The sequence below is a fragment of the Mustela nivalis genome, assembly GCF_964662115.1.
Source record: "Mustela nivalis genome assembly, chromosome: 6".
NCBI lineage: Eukaryota > Metazoa > Chordata > Mammalia > Carnivora > Mustelidae > Mustela > Mustela nivalis.
Window position 1 is genome coordinate 30,933,230 of NC_139025.1, and position 19,950 is coordinate 30,953,179.

The 19,950-nt window shown below is 49.2% G+C and overlaps 1 protein-coding gene across 3 annotated transcripts in view; it reads left to right on the forward strand.

Annotated features, from left to right (window-relative positions):
• SLC24A4 (solute carrier family 24 member 4) overlaps window positions 1-19,266 on the forward strand; it is a 167,485-nt gene extending 148,219 nt beyond the window's left edge. For all 3 annotated transcript variants that reach the window (XM_082733958.1, XM_082733959.1, XM_082733960.1), the window contains 5 exons: window positions 3,524-3,690; window positions 7,492-7,606; window positions 11,328-11,440; window positions 11,870-11,935; window positions 13,066-19,266. In XM_082733958.1, coding sequence (XP_082590084.1) covers window positions 3,524-3,690; window positions 7,492-7,606; window positions 11,328-11,440; window positions 11,870-11,935; window positions 13,066-13,218 — 614 coding nt within the window. In that variant the 3' untranslated portion in view covers window positions 13,219-19,266. The remainder of the gene's footprint in view (window positions 1-3,523; window positions 3,691-7,491; window positions 7,607-11,327; window positions 11,441-11,869; window positions 11,936-13,065) is intronic.
• Window positions 19,267-19,950: the final 684 nt, after the last annotated feature.

The window sequence follows — 19,950 nt, forward strand, 5'->3', positions numbered from 1 at the left end:
AAAGGCAGACACTTAATGAACTGAGCCACCCAGGTGTCCCTCATTGATCTTTTTAAAGAACCAACTTTTAGTTTCATTGATTCTCTTTTTTAAAAATTTTCCATTTTATTCCACTTTAATCTTGGTTATTTCTTTTCCTCTGCTTTCCTTGGGCTTAATTTGCTCTTTTTTTGTTTCTTAAGGAGGAAGATTAGGTCATTGATTTAAGACCTTTCCTCTTCTTTAATATGGTCATTTATAGCTATAAATGTCTAAGCACTGTTTTTCCTACATCCCATAAGTTCTTGTATGTTTTCATTTTCATTCATTTTGAAGTATTTTCTAATTTCCCTTGTGATTTCTTTTTTGACCTACTGGTTATTAGTGGCATGTTCCTTAATTTCCACATATTTTGAACTTCCAGTTTTTCTTTTGTTACTGATTTTTTTTAAATATTTTATTTATTTATTTGACAGACAGAGATCACAAGTAGGCAGAGAGGCAGGCAGAGAGACAGGGGGAAGCAGGCTCCCCGCTGAGCAGAGAGCTCGATGTGGGGCTCCATCCCAGGACCCTGAGATCATGACCTGAGCGGAAGGCGGAGGCTTAACCCACTGAGCCACCCAGGTGCCCCCTGTTACTGCTTTTTAAGTTCTTTCCATTACAAAGTGGTTGTAAGACATCCTTCATGTGATGTAAATTCTTCCAAATGTACTGATTCTTGTTTTATGACCTACCATGTTGTTCATCCTGGAGAACATTTTATGTGAGCTTGAGAAGAATGTGCATCCTTCTTGAATGTACATGTTAATGTTTTTCATCAGATTTGGGAACTTTTTGAATGTGAGTTCTTTAAGTACTCTTCCTGCCTTTTTTCCCTTTTTCTTTCTGTTTCTGAGACTAGATCATCTCAGCTGGTCTATCTTCAAGGTCATTGGTTGATTTCTTCTTCCTGCTCAAATCTGCTGTTGAGCCCCAAAGGTGAATTTCTCAGTTATTTTACTTTTCAACTCCAGAATTTCTCTTGGTTCTTTTTTATGGTTTTTAGTTCTTTATTGGTAGTCTCTGGTGAGAACTCATTCTCCTCCTTCTTTTTAGTTTTTTTAGACATTTTGACAACTCCTTTGTGAGTATGTTTAAAACAGCTGATATAAAGTCTTTGTATAGGGACACCTGGCTGGCTTGGTCAGAAGAGCATGCTACTCTTGATCTCAGGGTCATGAGTTTGAGCCCCACGTTGGATGTAGAGATTACTAAAATGAATGAATAAGTAAATAAATAAACAGACTTTAATAAAAAACTAAAGTCTTTGTCTAGTTAACACAATGTCTGGAATTCCTCAGTGGTAGTTTAGACTGATTGTTTTTTTCCTGTGTATGGAACATACTTTCTTATTTCTTTGCATGTCTCGTAATTTTTTGTTGTTGGAAACTGGGCATTTACAATAATAAGATTTGACAATGCTGCAAATCAGATTCTTCTCCCTTTACTGGGCTTCTTCTTATTGCTATTTATTATTATTGCTTGTTTAGTCAGTTTTCTTAGCTAATTCTGTAAAATCTGTCTTCATTGTGTGTGGCCCCTGAAATAACTGCTAGATTCTCTTAAGGTCATCTAATGATTGCATAGAGAATTCCTTTGATATCCAGGACCAAATAAGTATTTCAGTCTTTGCAATAAGTTCTGTATGTGTTTGGGGGCACACCTTCAACACTTAGGCAGACAATTAACAAATGTATCTTAGTTTTTATTTTCTTGCTTGTTCAGAGCCTCAACATCAGGCAAAGGTGGAAGCTTAGGACATCCTCAACTCTTTACTGAGTATGCAAATATCTGTGGGCACAGTCTGATGCATACTCATGGTCTTTTAGATTCCCAAATATGTGGGAGCTTTGCAAAGCCCTCTGTAGATAGCCCTTTCTCCAGTTTTTCCTTTCAAGCTGTTTGGCTAGTGCATTGTTTGTTTCAATGGTTACCTACCACCTGGACAGTGGGATGTTCAACAGTTGCCTCTGATTGTTTTCAACAAAAGCCCCCAAGGAAAAGGCTATTCACACTGGCTGAGCTCTGATTCAGGAAAAATAGATAGCCTTGACAATGGGATCTTCCAGGAAACCACCAGACAGGCCAAATAATGCCAATTCTCCAAAAATGGACTTGAAAGGAGCTCCAGCCCTACCCCACTATGGTGGATATCAGGATGCTGGTTCTCAAGGTGACTCCAGAGCTGGTGGAAGGACCTGGAAAATAGAGCAAGTTAAAACTCCACAAAGCTCACTGTTCTCACTGAGATCCAGCCAGTTTTCTAAAGTAAACTCTGCTGGAATTACTATACGCCTTTGGTTAATTTCCAGAGTTCTGAAAAAGGCTGCTTCTGACCATTCTTGCCAATGTTCCCATTGCTTTTGTGGAGGAGAGAATCCTTAGAAGTCCGTCTGCCACTATTTTATTGGTGTGGCCAACAAGCTAATTTTGACCCTGCATGTGTACACCATACTTAGTGGCTAATTAAGGACACCATGCTTGCACTCAGTGGCTTAGTTGATAGGTCCCCCAATGATAGGTCCATGATCAAAGGAGCAAGACTGATACAAAGCGAAGGTCAAGCAAAGCTTTATTTCGCTCCAAGCATCGAGAATCAAACCGACTGTTCGCTGCCGCCTCTTACAGAGAGGGTGACCCCTCCCAGCCTCACAGACTACTTTTATAGAGCAAAGGCCTTGTGGTTGAGCCTGGCCACACGTAGATGACCAATGAGATTGTAACACACAGAGAAAGCTGTGCAGTCATGCTAGGTCACACATGGGTGGCCAGTTGAATTACAATTCACCCCATAGTAGCTATTTGAACTAGCCTATCACCTTGGTCGGAATTGGTGCCCAAAAGGTGGGGCCCACACTCCTTGGTAGCTAGCGAGACAGTATGCGCGCCCCACTGATTGGATGTCTCCACCAGACCCGACTCATTCCTGCATTCGGGCTCTGTTATCTCCACCTTACCTGACACACCCTTTTATTTGGGCTCTGTTATCAGGGACTGGTTGAGCATATTTTACTGGTTTCCCAGACTTGCTTTTAAGTAAGTTCCCCGGGGTGGGGGTGGGGCAGGGTCAGTTTAAGTTTTACTGCATAAACAACAAAATCACTGTTTAACCAGATGGAATCACTCTGGCTAAATAGGCCCTTACATAGTGAGGCCACTTTTCCTTCGTTGAATTGTTTGTGGATTCTGCTGCTAGGGGCCAGTGAGATCGCACCTGCTGGGCCAGCCCTCCTACATTTTAGTCTTGTATTTACAACAAGCTGAGTATATGACCTTGGAACAGAGGAGCTGAGAATTCCAGAGTACCAACTATGTGCTGCAGCGTGTGCTGCGTGTTTTATGTATATTATATCTTGTCATTCTTGCACCAGCCAAGAAAGAAAATGTTCCCATTTAATGGATGAAGAAACTTCTAAAATGTGGTGATAGGTAGATTGGCAGATGTGTAACCTGGTATGTGTTTCTCTCCTTCCCCTTTGGGCTCCACCCCCTCCCACTGCAGAGGCAAGAGGGGACAAGGCCAAGTGGGTATTTACCTGGCCACTCATCTTCCTCCTGTGCGTCACCATCCCCAACTGCAGCAAGCCCCGCTGGGAGAAGTACTTCATGGTCACCTTCATCACGGCCACGTTGTGGATCGCTGTCTTCTCCTACCTGATGGTGTGGTTGGTGAGTGGTTATGGAAGTAGGGGTGGGCCACACAGACAGCCCCTGCCCAGCCCCTGCCCAGCCCCTGCCGGAGATGGGAGAGCTGGTTCAAGAGCGACCTCAGACATGGTGGTGCCACCTTCGGCAAGCCACCTCCCTTTGCAGACGTTGGCTTATTTCTCCGTAGAAAGGGTTTCATCACAGGCGCCTGGGACTGTGCTGGGCACTGCAGATTCCTGGATGGATACAGCATGGCGCCAGCCTGCAAGGCAAGAGTGGGGGCGGGAGATGAGATTCTGAGACCCGCTGCTGCTGCAATGGGAAGAGGAATACAGCAGGGTAGTGGGGATGCTCTGGGAAGATCTCTGGAGGGCTAGGCCTATTCCCCCTTCCTTTCTGAGACCCCTGGGGGAATGTGAGGGAGACTGGAGTCAGTGGGAGATGAACACAAGGCAGGCAGCCTTCATTGTAACCCCTGCCAGTAAACTCTTTCAGCCTTCATAACAACAACAGTGGGATAGGTGTTTTTACTTTGTCCATTTCACAGGTGAGGCAACTGAGGCATCCAGATTGAGTAATTAGCCCGGCTGCACAATTATCAACTATTATGGGATTAGTTCCACAATCAGTGAGTTCTAAAGTTGGGCTCCTGAGTTCATGATCTCAGTGACTATCCTCAGCTGTTCCTCAGTTTCTTACTGGAGTTTTCAGAGGCCATTTGCACCCAAGTTTTGCAGGCAAAGAGGCTTTGGCATAGCTCCTTGTAAGCTCCACTGGCCACATGTGACAGCTTCCTATATAAACCTTTCATTGGCCAGAGCATAGGGGTGGGGCAGCAGTAAGCAGGAGGCCCTTTCCCCTTGCTCTGGGTACAACCCTGTGGGGAGGGAAGGGCCGTGGGGTCACATAGAAATGCATTTGAATCCTAGACCTCCCACATGCCAGCCATGAAGTGCCGGCAGGTGGCTCAGCCTTCATGAGCCACGGTCACCCCTTCTCCAGAAAAGGGATGGTCATCCCTGTCTCACAAGGTCACTGGGAGGAGAGAAGTCTCTGCTCAGACATTGTGGCCCTAGCTGGCAGGATGACAGATGGATAATAACTGTCAATAGCAACTGTTTTCACCATGAGATGCAGCCAGTTCTACATCCATGCTTTGTTCAGATCAAGGTTAAAATCCTTACACATGCCTGTGTGTGTGTGTGTGTGTGTGGGTGGGTGGGTCTGTGTGTTGGGGGGGGGGGCATGTGCACATGTGTATGCCTACTGGGGTGTGGGAAGAATTGAAAATAGCTACTCTCCAACCCCCCAAGTGAAGGACAATCGAGGATCACAAAAACGATGCCTTACATGAATCGCACTTGTAAATTGACATCTTTCTGAGTAAGGTTAACACCAACCCATCTTTATATGTGATAAAAGGATCCAGGGAATTCTCTTACTGAAGTGCATGCCCCAAACAACACTGCAAGGAGGAAAAAAAGTATTTGCCTGACATCAAAGAAGTAGGTATGGGAATTAGGAAAGATCAAATTAATGAATGGGGTGAAACGTTTCCTCCAGTTACTGAAAACAGCAGTATTAGGAAATCAGCTCTGCTCATTCTCTGTGAGGATGTTTAGCAACACTCACATCCCCCCACACCTTGACTCAGCCCTCTTGTGCTGCTTAAAGCAGAGAGAGTCATGGGGGCAGCTTAGTGGGGCTCATGGGATCTGCTTGGCCAGGGCATCCTTACCTTTGGCTTTGAACTTCAGCCCCCCTCAGTTTGGGGAAAATGAAATGACCCTGATAGTAGAAATTGATCAAGACAATAGCACCCCGTGTTAGCCCTCATTTGGGGCCACGAGCTTCCTTTCCTTGTGCCCCAGCAGAGGCCACCAGGCAGCAGTGATGTCTCACCTGCCCACCCCTTACTCCCGTCACCTTTTGGATCTCTCACCCCTAAGCCTTAGTTTCAGAGAAACTAATTCTTGAATGTCCTTGTGAAAAGGGAGGGACCTTGGAAAGGGATGGTCCTGTCCAGCACCTTTGCACAGTTGGGGAGACTGAGGACCAAGAAGAGGGCCACGGCTTCCACAAGGTCACACAGATAGCCCCAGAGCTGGGACTCAGGTCTGCTCCCCTATCTGCTGCTTAAGTATCAGCTGGACTCAGAGGGCCCAGGGCTGGAGTCCAGGGCAACGCAGCACCCAGGCAGCATCTCTAGTCTGAAGCACCCTGGATAGTGCGTGCGTTTGTACACACACATGCACGCACACACACCCATAGACCTTCCTTTTGTTCTTCCATCTTTCAGCTTCTTAGCCAGGTAGTTCAGTGATTTAATGGGGGGAAATGGAGGCATCCCCCACAATACCAAAACAACCCAGGCTCCTGTACAAAGTCTGGCATCCCCCGTGGAAAGCATGTCAGCCATGGCCTGGTTGGACTTGTGAAGATCTTGTTTGTGGACTGAACACTATGGATAAGTGGCTCATTTTTGCCCTCCTCGGTGTCTGAAAGAGAAAAGAAACCTACATCTGTGACCATCTTGCTCAGGCCAGGCACTGTCACCTCACATTTTCTCAATTAATCTTTATTAGCAGACCCATTTTAAAGGTGAGGAAACTGAGGCTCAGAAAAGGACACCAGCTTGTCCTAAATCACACAACCATTCACTGGGATTGGAGCCACCCATCGAGATGTGAACAACCCCAAGAGGTGCCACGGTTCCCATTTTAGAAGTGGGGAGGCAAGCCAGAACTAATGAGGTTATCCAAATGCTTCTAGGGCTTTCCATCTGGGTGCTGCTCAGGGCTCCAGCCATCTCTGGAGCATCAGGCATTTCTCAGTAGAGCGTGTGACTGCGGATCAAGATCCTTCCACCTGACCATTCTATTTCTTGGAGCTTATGCTAAGAAGTCAGTAAGATAAGGACCCCAAGTCATACACACAAGGTGCATGACACTGAGGTAGGAACATGGCCTTTAGAGTCAGCAAGACCTGGTCCAGAATCCCTGCTCCACTGCTCACCACCTTCTGGCCCATGGGCCATGCCACATCACCTTTCTGGGCCTCAGTTTCCCTGGGCATAAAATGAGTGTAACTGCAGTGCCCCCTCACCAGTGGGTGGTGATAAAGGAGCACCTGAGATTGTGTACACAACATACCTGGTAGAGTGCCTGTGTACAGTAAGTGCTCAGTACATGTTACTTACATACACTGAGGTCGTGAGAGCAAAGAAAGAGACCATGTGGCTATGGGAGGGTGAGAGATGGGCCATACATCCATGCCCCTGAAACCTATGCATCGGTTTAAAATCATGTCAGAGATGACAATGGGAGGTGGAAAGGTATCCACAGCATCTTAGTACAGGAAACGGGAACTTGCTAACTGTATACTGACAACATAATCTGACTCTGGTTTTTTCCAACAAATGCACTGAAAGGAAGGTCAAGGATATATTCTAAAGCAACAGTTTTCAAGTGTGGTTCCCAGACCAGTAGCCAGAGGGTCCCAGCCACCTGGGAACTGGGTAGGAACATAAACTCCTGGGCTTTACCCCAGGCCTCCTGAATCAGAAACTCAGGGACATGGGGGGCAGGGGGTGGGGGAACAGCCTCCCAGGGGCTGTTTCACGGGCTTAGAGTTTGAGAACCACGGGCTGACAGTGGTAATAGTGGTCATGTGTGGGTCTTGTTTCATTTCCCTTCAGTTTCTAAATGTTTTAAAACAGCAACTGGAACAGCAGTCCTACGTTCCAGTTGAAAGCCCTCAGAGTCAGCGAAGGTCCTTGGTGTTCTTCCCAGAGTTCACGACCCCTCCCCCACTCTTCTGCAGGTGACTATTATTGGATACACACTTGGGATCCCGGATGTCATCATGGGCATTACTTTCCTGGCAGCGGGCACGAGTGTTCCAGACTGCATGGCCAGCTTAATTGTGGCAAGACAAGGTAAGGGCCATGCACTGCCCCCCCCCCCAGCTGCGAGCACCACCAGGCAGGCCCCCCCACTCCTACTGGGGTTAGAGTTCATGGCCCTTCAGACTGGTAGTTCTTACGTCATGCTATGGAGCCAGCAGATGAGGGGAAAGCATCATGCATCAGAGCCCATCTACGGAGAGAACATGACCAAGATGAATACCTCCGGATCTCTAGAAGCATTTGCTTGTGCAGACTAGGATCAAAGGAACTTGTTCTGGAATCACTAGTGTGACATTAAACGGTGCTGAAACCCCAACTTCTTCCAGCAAATACAATAGTAATGAGAAGTCTTCTGGTCCCAGGAAGGCAATGGGGTAGGAGCATCTTGTACCTCCAACTGTTTTCCTATTCTTAAGATTCTAGAACATGGATACAGGTTTGGTTACCTGGTTGGTTGGCTGGTTAGTGGTTTTTCTTTGGGGCTCACCACCTGACATGGGTTAATAAGCAAGGGAAGGAGTTCCTGTGTGCTCTTTAATGCAGAACAAAAGCCCCGTAAAGGGCTGACCTTTGTTGATTGTGGTGTTTCTGCTGATGAGGTCGCAACCCAGCATGGACCTCCACACATCTTCCTCCACAGATGTGAGTGTAAAGTATGGGGGGGGCAGGCATTGGGGGCCAATGATAGTGACACCTCAAAGGAGACGGGAGAGGAAAGAAGTGCCCAAGGAGAAAGTGGGCTCTGGAACATGGAAAGTGACATTTTATTCCTCCCAGGTTAGGAGAAAGTGTTGACCGGGCTGGGGGCAGATGTCAGTCAGTCCTGAAAAGACCTGCGATGCGGGGAGAGAAGTGTGGGAATGTGGTTGTCATAGGGCGGAGGCTTGCAGAGAGTGGGGACGGTGGGGACAGCAGCTGAGGGGAATGGGATTTAGTGGAGTGACCTCTGAGGTGAGTGTATTCACTTCCTAGGGCTGTCATAACCACACCACAATGGGGTGGCTTAAAACAAGAGACTGTTGCACAGTTCTGGATGTTAAAAGTCCAAAATCGAGGTGGCAGCCAGGCCACACTCCCTCCAAAGGCTATAGGGAAGGGTCTGTTCCAGGCCTGCCCCCCAGCTTCCAGGGATGGCCGGACAGCTTAGAGCTGCGTCACCATCGTCTCTGCCTCCGTAAGCACATGGTGTTCATCCCTCGGCCTGTGTCTGTATCTGAACTTTCATCTCTGTGCAGTGAGGAATGGGAGCGTTGCTGGGCACCAAGGGCCTGGCTGTTGTTCAGTGATGTCAGCTTGGCTAGGCAGGACTCCGTCCCACCAGCTCCAGGGACACATGTACAAGGGATGACATGTTCTCCCAGAGCTGGGGTTGCTGGGTGGATGCAAGGAATGTCAAGAGGGGGCAAGAGAATGGGCTGTTGAAACAACCGGCCCTGGAGTCCTGGCTGGCTGGGGGCTGGGGTCATGATGCTAGAAGGTGAAGGGCTGGGGGTGGGGGATGAGGTCAAGAAAGGGAACCTGGGCTAAGTGGGGTTCTGAGGGAGGAATCCTATCAGAGTGACTCCTGTGGAACGTGGAGCCACAGATAGTAAGCGAGGGCAAGATGCAGGTGGAGTGCCTCTTCATGAAGGTGACACTGGGGTCCCTGGCTGAGGACCCAGCAGACAGGGTTAAAGCATGGACAGTATCTTCCTGGCAAAAGGCCCAGAAACCTCTGCACAGAATCCGCTGCCCCAGCAGACCACGCCATGTGCTCTAATGCGGAGATCCCGCATCCTAGGCTCCCCGACGCCTCCCAGCTCCAAGTGTGGTCCAGGCTGGTGGCCACAGCATCTCGACCAGGGAGCTTGTAAGAAATGCGGAATCTCAGGCCACCTGCGTGGCTTAGTCGGTTAAGCATCCGACTCGGTTTTGGGCGCAGGTCGTGATCGCAGGATTGTGAGATTGAGTCCCGAGTTGGGCTCCGCAGTGAGCTGAGCATGGAACCTGCTTAGGAGTCTCTCTCTCCCTCTGCCCCGCCCCACCCCCCACTCCCGCTAAAATTAACTAATTAATTGATCGATGAATTAATTTGAAAAAGGAAACGCAGCATCCCAGGCCTGCCCCAGACCCACTCAGTTGGAACCTGCATTTCAGTCAGGCCCCCAGGTGAGTCTCATGTTCTTGAGAAAGGTTGCCCTGAGGTTCCTCCATATGCAGCACCTGTGCGCCTGTGCACCCGTGCAGGGCAGGAAGCCTGGGGAATCTGAGGAGGCCTCCACCTCTCCTCTCAAGCATGGGTCACCTGCATCCCTCCTGACCTGCTGAGCCAGTGCTGCGTCCTCCCCAGAGGCGAGTAACTGCCCCAAAATAGCTGTTGCATGTCCCTATGTTGTTCCAGAGACTGAGACCCTGGGAGGGTGATGCCCCAGGGTCAGTGCCAAGATGTTAAAGGCACTCAGCACGGCGCTGAGACAGAGTGGGGAAGAACATGAGGTCCTTGAGGGAGGCACTATGTCCTGGAGGACTGTAGGTGACAGCAACAGGACAGGAGGAGGGGGTGGTCCAGCTCCCCACCCCCACCCCTGCGGGGCCGGTGCTCAGGCGGCCTCAAACCAGCTGTCCAGGTGCCAGGCTGAGCAGTTGCAAGCTTCTCAGGGACCCAGCAGTCTTAGGGCTGCAAGCTGTTACCAGCTCGTTCATTGCACACGCGCTTGTATTCGTCCCGGGTTCTGATGGTCATGTCAGCATAAAGCTGGGTGGCCAGGTTCAAGCAGATGGCACCCAGCAGGTGTCTTATCTTCGCAAGTTTGTTTTCTAACTTGTAATACCCCTTGAGCTGTTAAGTCCCTCGACTGTGTGGCTAGCATGATCCCGGCCAACTGGACAGAATGCAGAGGAGGATGGTGAGGCCTCTAGGCTCTAAGATGCTTCTAGTCTAGTTGGGAGAAAAGAGTTTATTTACCCTGCAGAAGGCTCTAGGGCATGAGACCTGATGCCTCATCCTCTGAGCCCAGGTGGTGAGGCCATCACCTGAGCCCCAAGGACATATCCTGGCTCTGTTTGAAGGATGCTGGGCCCCTCCCAAACTGTGTGACCTTGGGCACGCCCCAAGTCTTGGTTCCATCATCTGGCATGAGGACAACACCTCGGAGAATTCAATGAGGTGAAGCACATAGTGGGTCCTCAGAGAAGATCAGCGGACAGGCCAGGCAGGAGAAATGATGAAGGGTCCAGTGTTCCTTTCCCAAGGCTGCCATAACAAAGTAGCACAAACAACAGAGATGTGTGGGCTCATGGTTCTGGAGGCTAAAAGCCCAAGGTCAAGGTGTTGGCAGAGTTGGTTCTTCCTGAACACTGTGAGGGAGAATGTGTTCCAGGCCTCTCTCCTTGGCTTAAAAATGGCCATCTTCATGTTCCCTCTGTGCCGTGTCCAGGTGTCCCCTTCTGAGAACAGCAGTCATATTGGACTAGGGTCTACCCCGATGGCTCCTTCTAAGCTGATGATCCCTGCAAAGACCCTATCTCCAAATAATGCCACATTCTGAGCTATTGGAGGTTAGGACGCTAACATATGAATCTTAAGGGTCATCTTTCACACCCCAGGAGGCCCCCCCTTATATGGAGTGGACTTAGACCTCATAGGAAGCTTCTGAAATGTGGGGTCCATGAAGAAGGAACTCCTTTCTGAAGAATAGCACTACTAGGACCCCAATAGGGGTCTCCGGCCACCTAATCTCCGTGAATGACACGCATCAATTGTCTACTTTAGGCCTTGGTGACATGGCAGTCTCAAACACCATAGGAAGCAACGTGTTTGACATCCTAGTGGGACTCGGCATACCGTGGGGCCTGCAGACCATGGTCATTAACTATGGGTCCACGGTAAGCTCCCCCACCCCATGCCTTATAAGCCACAGGAACACCAGACACAAGCCCTTGATGGGAATGGATTGTGTCATTGGCCCTGTCCCAGCAGAGAGCCCCCATGGAACGCACTGCCCCCCTCTCCTTGGCACCCTGGCACCCATTTTCCAGGGTTCCTCTGGAACGGCCTGAGAGGCACCTATTCGGGGAAGCCCCACGTGCAGCCTCCCCACACCTGTGCTCACGGGCATGCGCATCCACTCCTCATCTGTTCCCTCACACGGAGTGGAGACTTAAATCCATGGTTAGCCAACCGACCCCCACCATGTACGCCCCATGAACACCCACCTATGCTTTCCAGAAGGAATACACTGGGGTGCCCTAGGCTCTCAGGACAGGGCCCTGAGCAGCCCCGATATTCAGGGCACATGTGTTTGTTTTTTTCAGGTGAAGATCAACAGCCGGGGTCTGGTCTATTCCGTGGTGCTGTTGCTGGGCTCTGTGGCTCTCACAGTGAGTCTTTGTGGTTCTGGAATTGCCCTTTGTTCCTTCTGATCCTGCCTCGTCACTTCCAAAGTCTCTGAAACCCCCCTCACTTCCCTTGGGCCGTGAGGGCTGACAATGAGAAAACACAAACTCACAGATCCCTCCGGACACAATGTGTGCCAAGAATATTGGCATCCGCCACTATATTTTTCCCTCAGTGACTAAGTCCCCAGAGCAAGTAAACAACATCGCTGGGTCCCCACTGCCCCTTCCGTCTTTCCTCACTCATGCCAGGAGGAGAGAAATTTCCCCCGCCTACCTGAGCTGACAGAAGGCGGTGGAAGAGGGGGCCTCAGGGCTGGCACAAGAGTACTACTGAGGCCACCGTCTTCCACGCGCCTGGGCCTGAGTTATACATTCTGTAACTCTGCCTCTGCTTATTTTATTCAGTCCTCATGGCCACCTGATGAGACCATCCCCCATTTTGCAGAAGAAATCGAAGCCGAGAGGTTAAGTACCTCGCCCAAGGTCATGGGGGTAGGAAACGGCAAAGCTGGGATTTGAACCCAGATTGTTCTGTCTCCACAGAGTCCATGGCTGTGCTCTGATGGGGTAAATGTGACCCAGCCCTTAGGAATCTGGATTAGGAGACAAGAAAGAAAGGCATGAAGTGCGAGAGAGTCTAGAAGGAATGTAGAATGAGGATGTGCTCCAAGCCCGTCTACACACACACACACACACACACACACACGGCTAACACACCAAGCTCAAGTTAACCAGGCTGTGAGCCAACAGATGCACTGGAACTTTTGCCTAAGAGGAGGCAAGTTCAGCAGCAAAGGGAGGACTCCGAGAATGTCCCTTGTTGTCCCAAGAGAAGGTCTGGGCAGGAAGGCTCTAGCTGGCAGAAGGGGCCTTGAGGACACTCGGGTCCTAAGGAAGCATGCTCAGAGCCCACGGGCCTGGAGAACCGGCTGGCCCTTCCATCAGACAGGTCTTCAAGCCCATGAGGCTCCGTCTGACCAGACCACGGGTGTGCCTTGCAGCACCGCTCTACCCTTGTGCACATTTTGGAGACAGTTCTGGGGTCTGTAGTGTGTGTCTAGTTTTCCAGGGAAAATGCCTGGGAAACTGCATTCCATCCTCTGTCCCTCCAGGTCCTCGGCATCCACCTCAACAAGTGGAGACTGGACCGGAAGCTGGGCATCTGCGTGCTGGCCCTCTATGCTGTCTTCTTGTGCTTCTCCATAATGATAGAATTCAACGTCTTCACCTTTGTCAACTTGCCCATGTGCCGAGAAGATGATTAAAGGCACTGCCCCTCCAATCCCCTGCCCCGGGAGCTGTTCTGGACTCTGGCACCAGTGTCCCTGCTCTCTCCCTGTCCCCCACCGCAAACCTCTCCTGCCTCGGTGGTCGCTGTCTGTTCTGCCACATGCTGGAAGGAAGAGCCGTCGTGGTCTTTGTCCAGGCGCGAGCAAGGCCACTGGGTGTCCTTCTCCTCCTCCTCGGAGTTCTGCCCTCCGCAAATGAGGCAAGATCCAGGGGGCACCGTCCGGGCCACCTGACAGACCCCTGAGCGGGCAGCCACAGGGATGTGGCGTGTGCCTCGCCTCTCTCAGACACTTTAGTGAGGACTTCTGTGTGCAATGTGTCTTCCTGTCGCCAGGTGGCCTCGGAAGTGAGGCGGCTGGGAGACCCTGGGGGCCAGTGCAAAACAGGAATGTCACTCTCCAGTGTCGCCTCTGGGCCAGAGGGAGTGAGTCCCTCCGGCCTCATACGCTCCTCAGGCCCTCTGACCTCAGCTGGAAACACTCACAGTTTGGAGGGGTCAGGGCCTTACCCTGCTGAGGGTTTTGGGGGGCCCCCTAAGGACAAACATTCTGCCCCTTTCTCTGGAAAACTCGGAAGCATGGAAAGAGTGTCTCACAGCCAGAAGGAGGAAACACGCGTGAATTTTTCTTATCACTTGTATTGAGGCGTTCAGAGACTGAGCAACGAAATATTAAAAATAAAATGTTCTATAGATCATCATACTTGAAAAAAAAAATCGCATTCCATACAAAAAGGTCATGCTGGGGACCAAAAAGGTAACCATTCATGGAAAAAACGAACCCTATGTGTATCGTGTTGCACTGACACTGAGACGTTTGGTTTGGAATGTAGAAAAGCGTGAAAGACTAACATCGATCTGGGTGCTAATTCAGAGACACAGCAGAGATGCTTGCCTGGACCCATACATTCCAGACCTTCCGTGGGATGCGGCGCGACGTCCGTGTGGGGTTGTCATTCCTTTGTTAAATGCTCTCCTCTCATAAGCTACCCTGTTGCAAGAGTCGATTGTCTCTGTGCCCAGCAAATTTCATAGCCTGCTGAGCTGGAACGAGCATGCCACACGTAATAGGTAAGAGCAAGAAGAGAGATTGCCTAAAAAACAAAGAATCGCCCTCAGTTCCCGGAGGCAAGTATGAAAACCATAACTTGGCATTTTTTTAGGGCTGGGTTTCTTGAGCCTTAGAGTTGGCTGCCTGTGAAGGGCCAAGGATGGGAGGCGGAGTCACGAAGAGATAGAAAAAATATTAAACAGTTCTCACCTGCTTCGTAGCTCTCAGATCTATATTAAAAAGATTTATGAACACAAACCATTCGTGGTTTCTGAAAAGAAAGCACAATTCATTTTATATAGAGGGTTTTTTTTCTTATTTTTTTAATATTTCTATTGCAAAAGTCTATCGGAGTTGATGCACTTTTAATAAGGGGGTATTTTGCACAATGTTTGGGAACTGCCCCGGACAGGGTGAGGAAAGAAGGTTTTTAGCGATTCACCAAGGATCAGTCGTGGGTGATGAGCTGAAGATGCAATAGGTAATTCCTTCCCGAAACCCAAAGGTTGTGACCTGAGGTGGAATTTGTTGCTGTGCCTGCTAAGGCCTCCTGAATTTCAGAAGGAGGAAGTGCTCCCGTCTGTGTCCTTTCAGTGAGCATAGCCTAAGACGGGAGGGAACTCGGTCACCAGGCTTCTGTTCTGGATTCTATCAGTGTTAGTAGCTACACCATACTAAAGCTCCTCTATTATGTCTCTACCTAGATCGGGCTCAGTGGTCTTCAAGTTGAGGCTGAAGGTGATTTTCCTAAGAAATTAGCTCAGTGGGAGGCCAGGGAGTCAGTGGGATCATTGGTATAAACTTGACATGGCCAGAACTGCCCTTTGATGTAAGGAGGGATGATTCTCCCTGCTTGGGAGAGGTCACATGACTCTAGGTCAATTCTCAGTAAGTAGCAGACCAGGAGCCAAGCTCCCAGGCATCACCCCTCCCTGGGCAGCCAGTGGGTTGGCCATCCTTGGTGGGGGGCAGGTAGAGACATAGCCTTGCCCTTGTGCTCAGTTCTCATTGTTTAAGTTAAAACTTCAGCAAATATTTAATTGACTCCTGGTGGCCCAGCATAGATCCTAATAGCTGTCCCTCTCCAGTGTCCCTGTTTTTTTTCCTGATAAAGACGAAAAGATATTTTTAACTACAAGGCACAGGCCACGTGGACCCTGATGATGTCTGTGCTGGTGTTCACGTCTCTGAATCCTTGTGTGGCTTTCAGAAAAGCATCCTAATTACTTGCCTCTTCCTTCAGTTAGGGTCCCTTTGAGATGACACAGTATCCTACAGTTGCAGTTTGAGAGTTCAAAAAAATAGTGTTTCTAGGACCTAGAGCACTCCTGCTGGCGAAATTCTCTTTTGACTCTAATGTGCCAATGTAACTTCCTTAAAGGATCTATGTATTTATTGTATCTAGGAAACTATATGTAGACTGTAGGTGAATAATTCTCTTTTTTAACTAAATATTTTTCCATCACAAGTTTAAAGAATTGCTTAATTAATTAGGCCTTCATTTTCAAATAATACTTTTATCACTATGCAGGATTACATCCTTTATTTTATTCCCGAAGCTAATTAGCATGAGGTAATGACTCTGCTTCAAAAAAAAAAAAAAAAGGCAATAAAAAAAATAAATTTAGCTCTTCTCCTTGGGAGCAGAAAAAAAAAAAAAAAAAAATGAACCATGGTACTGAGATGGAAAATGCGTGTAGAATCAATAGCAGGTGGTTCCTGCCCTTTTCTAGTCTGAAATTTGCCCTTACCAGCTCAAGCAGGGACAGGATTGTTAGGTGTGCAGTGTCTAAAATCCTGGCCCTGGAGGAAGGTTCTGGGTTAGCTGGTGGGAAGACTCATGGTGAAGGGCACGGCAAGCAGGACAGGGCAGAGTCATTATCCTTCCCAGAACCTGCTAGTCTCTGAATCTCACCCATGTGCACAGACCTCGCTGCTCATTGCCTGCGCCCCCCACACACCTGTTAGGGCTACGTCTTTGTTCTTCCTGTCAATCCCCTGCTCTTACAGACCCAAGCAGTTGAGAAGGCAGAACCCCCCTAGAGCCGGGTTAAACCAGGTGGCTGGCATGCACGTCACTCTAGGGCAGTCCTGCGGACCCCAACCAAAGACCCCCTCCTGGGCTGCCCAGCAGTCTAGGTCCCCAAGAAAGAAACTGACCCTTCTCTTCCCTTTTGATGAGGATTGCAAGCCTGACCACATCAGCTGGAGCCTGGCCCTCAGGGAATGCCAGACTCCATACACGGGCTGGGAATCTGGGAAGAGTGAGGGCGGCTGCTTGCCTGCTGCCCTTCCGTCCTCCTAGCATTTCTCCTGCCGGAGTCCTAGGGCCCCACCCTCTCCTTAAGGTGGGGGTGGACAGAGGTGAGATGGGTGAGATGGCCTGGGGGAGGGTCAGTTCTGCACCACCACCACCCCCCGTTACAGATCTCTGGGTGTCTTTCTCCCCTTGAGACAGTTAGCAGATGTGTCCAGGGCACCTGAGAGGGATCACATCTTGGCAGATTTGTGGCCACGTTGTGCTCATAGAAACTTCCAGAAATTTCTGAAAATGCTCTCTGGGCATCTCTTGGGTGGCAGAAAATCCATCATTCCCCCACCACCACCACCACATGCACCCAAAGTGCTGCCTCCCTGACCCCACCCTCTCTATGTGGGTTCATCCAGAGTGGCTGGACCCTCACCCCCACCAGGTGTGGACAAGTGCTGCCCAGCTCTTCTGGTGGCTGCAGCTGATCACCTGGCAAGGCTCCCTCCAGACCTTCTGAAAGCACAGAGAAGGGGCCCCTCCAGCACTGGTGAGCCTTTCCCACTGCACCAGTCATGTGGGCGGTAGAACAAGACGGTCTTTCCGTGGACCCATCCCTACAAGGCAGAACGCTCTAGAAAACGTTCCCCAAAGGGCACAGACCACAGGGGCATGGAGTTTTCAAAGACATTTAGGTTGCTGTATTTGCTTCTTAATGAGGAATCTAGGAGACTAGCTTTGTGTCAGGCCATCCCTCAAGCCTGGGAGCCGGCGGGAGAACATCCAGCCTGTTACAATGCTGCCTAACCCTGAGGAAGCAGGTGTCGGCATAAAATCAGGAGAACAGGGGCTTTTCTCCCATTCGGCCACCTGGGTGGAGCGGCTTTTTCCATCAGACAAGGAAGCCAGCTTGCTGGTATTAGAGCTTTGATATTGTATGGAGATTTTTTTCTTAATTCTAATTTTTCAATGACAATGTCAGCCTGCTCCCACTTTCTCTGCTAAACCCTCACACACACGCCACGGGCTGGTGGCCCTGCTTTGTTTCATCTTTTATCTTCATGTTTCTAGGGTTGTCCCTCGCTTGGTACAGGAGTGTGCATATCCAGGGCTCAAGGGCATGTGTCCTCCACGCACTTTGCAGCAGGGGCTGAAAACATGCCCTCTTCCAGTCTGAGGAAATGTCTGTGGCCTGAGTACCCTGAGACAGACTGGGGGTCATGGAGGGCAGTTCTGAGAGTGGAAAATGCCCACTGTCCCCACCACCCTGTGAAGGTCAAACCACCGTTAGATTTGTGGGTCTGGGATTGGTTGCTCCTTGGTTAAAAGCCTGATGACAAATTTGGGCATAATCCGCACGTATTCCCGCCCTTGCCAGAATTTAAACAGTTGCTTTTTATGCAACATGTTGGTTGGGACTTTTCCATGGTCGAGGCCAATTTAAAAAAAAGCCTTAATCCTGGAGAAGGTATGTACCCTCCCTATCCCACCGCTGGAAAACAATTTTTTTAAGCTATCGAGAGAAAGTATGGGCGGTTTGGGGTTTCTGGTTGCGTGGTCTGGTGTGATCAGAAAAGGAGGGTCCCAGACAACAGCACTCTCCCTGCTCCCACTCCCAGAATTCCCAAGATAAGAATTCCCAATTATCCAGATGGACAGTCTCCTTTGACAGAAGGAGCAAGGACTTTCCTCACACTGAAAATGACTGTATTGTGAGCCAGGCAGCTCCCATTTTTCCAAATCAAATGTTCTAGTGGTGGTTATTGTTTTTTCTGGCCACGGGTTATCCCTGTCCTCACCTACAGAAGTACCCTTCTGAGAGTTATAGAATGCTTCTGGGCGCTTCCTGCACATGGCCTAGACCATGGATTTCTGGAGACCCAGCAGACAGAGCTGTGGCTGAGCCTCTGGGGGCCAGCTCTTGGGGACTTCCTCAGGGGGCTGCTAGTCCGGCAGGCTGGATGTCCCGTTCAGAGCAAGGGACCTTCTGCCTGTGTCTCCTGGCCAGCAGCTGCCAGCCAGGAGTGGTTGCTGGGGAACACAAAGAGAGCCTTGATGACCTGGAGCGGAGAGAAGGCTGCCAGATGGCGGGGGGCCTGTGGGCAGAGGCAGGAGGTGCTAAGAAAAGGGATAAGCGAGGAGGGAGGCTGGGCACATCCCAGATGCCCAAGAGGCAAGCTGGGCACAGTTTCTGCAGGACCATGGGACTTTCCTGGGGTCCGGCCATGTCCTACCAAACAGCAGGTAGATAGAATCAGGGGGCTCTCGTGTCCAGAAAGAACCCCCTTAAAAATGACCTAAACTGAGAACTTCTGGGGCTCTCATATGTCACTTGAGCCCCCCGCCCCCAGACATTTCTGGCATGCTGGGCTGAACACCACCATCCTTGTTCGTTGTAACAGGCAAAGCAGGAGCAATGAGTTGAAAAGTTGTAAATACTAAATATATTTATCTTACTATTTATTTTTTCAATAACTGTGACCTCCCGCACTGTGAATGCTCTGTGATATGAGATTCTTAGTTTAATAAAACTGTCATTAAATTTGAATGAATTGATATTATTGGTTACTCACTGGCATGAGTTTATTTTTATTGTGAAGAAAAAATCTAGAGTAAATACGAACTAAATCTTTATAAGAAATCTAGCAGTCAGTATTGTAATGCAATATTATCCAAATCTGTACGCCGTCAATAAAATAAATGAGTACAAGTTGGCTTTCCCTATATAGAGCTTCCATTCATGTTTTAATAGACACATACAAAATTGCATTTTTTGGAAGGATTCTTTCCATTGGAATACCAGCCACTTAAAACCATTTCTATTGGCATATCGAGAAAAAAATAAACTTCAAAAAGGATGAGGGTTGGAGCTCTTTAATTATAATGTTTGGGCATGAATACAAACAAGACAGAAATGTTGTGACTTATCTTGGCTAGTCCAGAATGACCTCAACCATTCCCTATCTCATCAGCAAGGCCAGCTTGATGGGCAGGGGACCCACGCAGTCACAAAGGGCTCACACTCAGAAGGGCGCCAGGCTTGGTTGTCACCATTTCGGATTACTTAATGATTTTTTTAAAAAGGGGCCCCACATTCTCATTTTTGCACTGAGCCCTGCAATTTTTTTTAAATTTTTTATTTAAATTCAATTAGCCAAGATATAGTATATCATTAGTTTCCAATGTAGTGTTCAATAATTTATTGTGTAGCCGGTCCTGCTCATCTGAACTAGGTTAGGCCAGCAGCTCCTGTGTTATGAGAAATTGAGATTAGGAGGGGAGGTCCTGGTTAATTCCTTCATTCTGCAAGTTTCCCGAGACCTTCATTCTGCAAGTTTCCCGAGACCCAGCTGCCTCGGGGGCTGCCACAAACTTGAACATGCACATGAACCACCTGGGAGTCTTGTTAA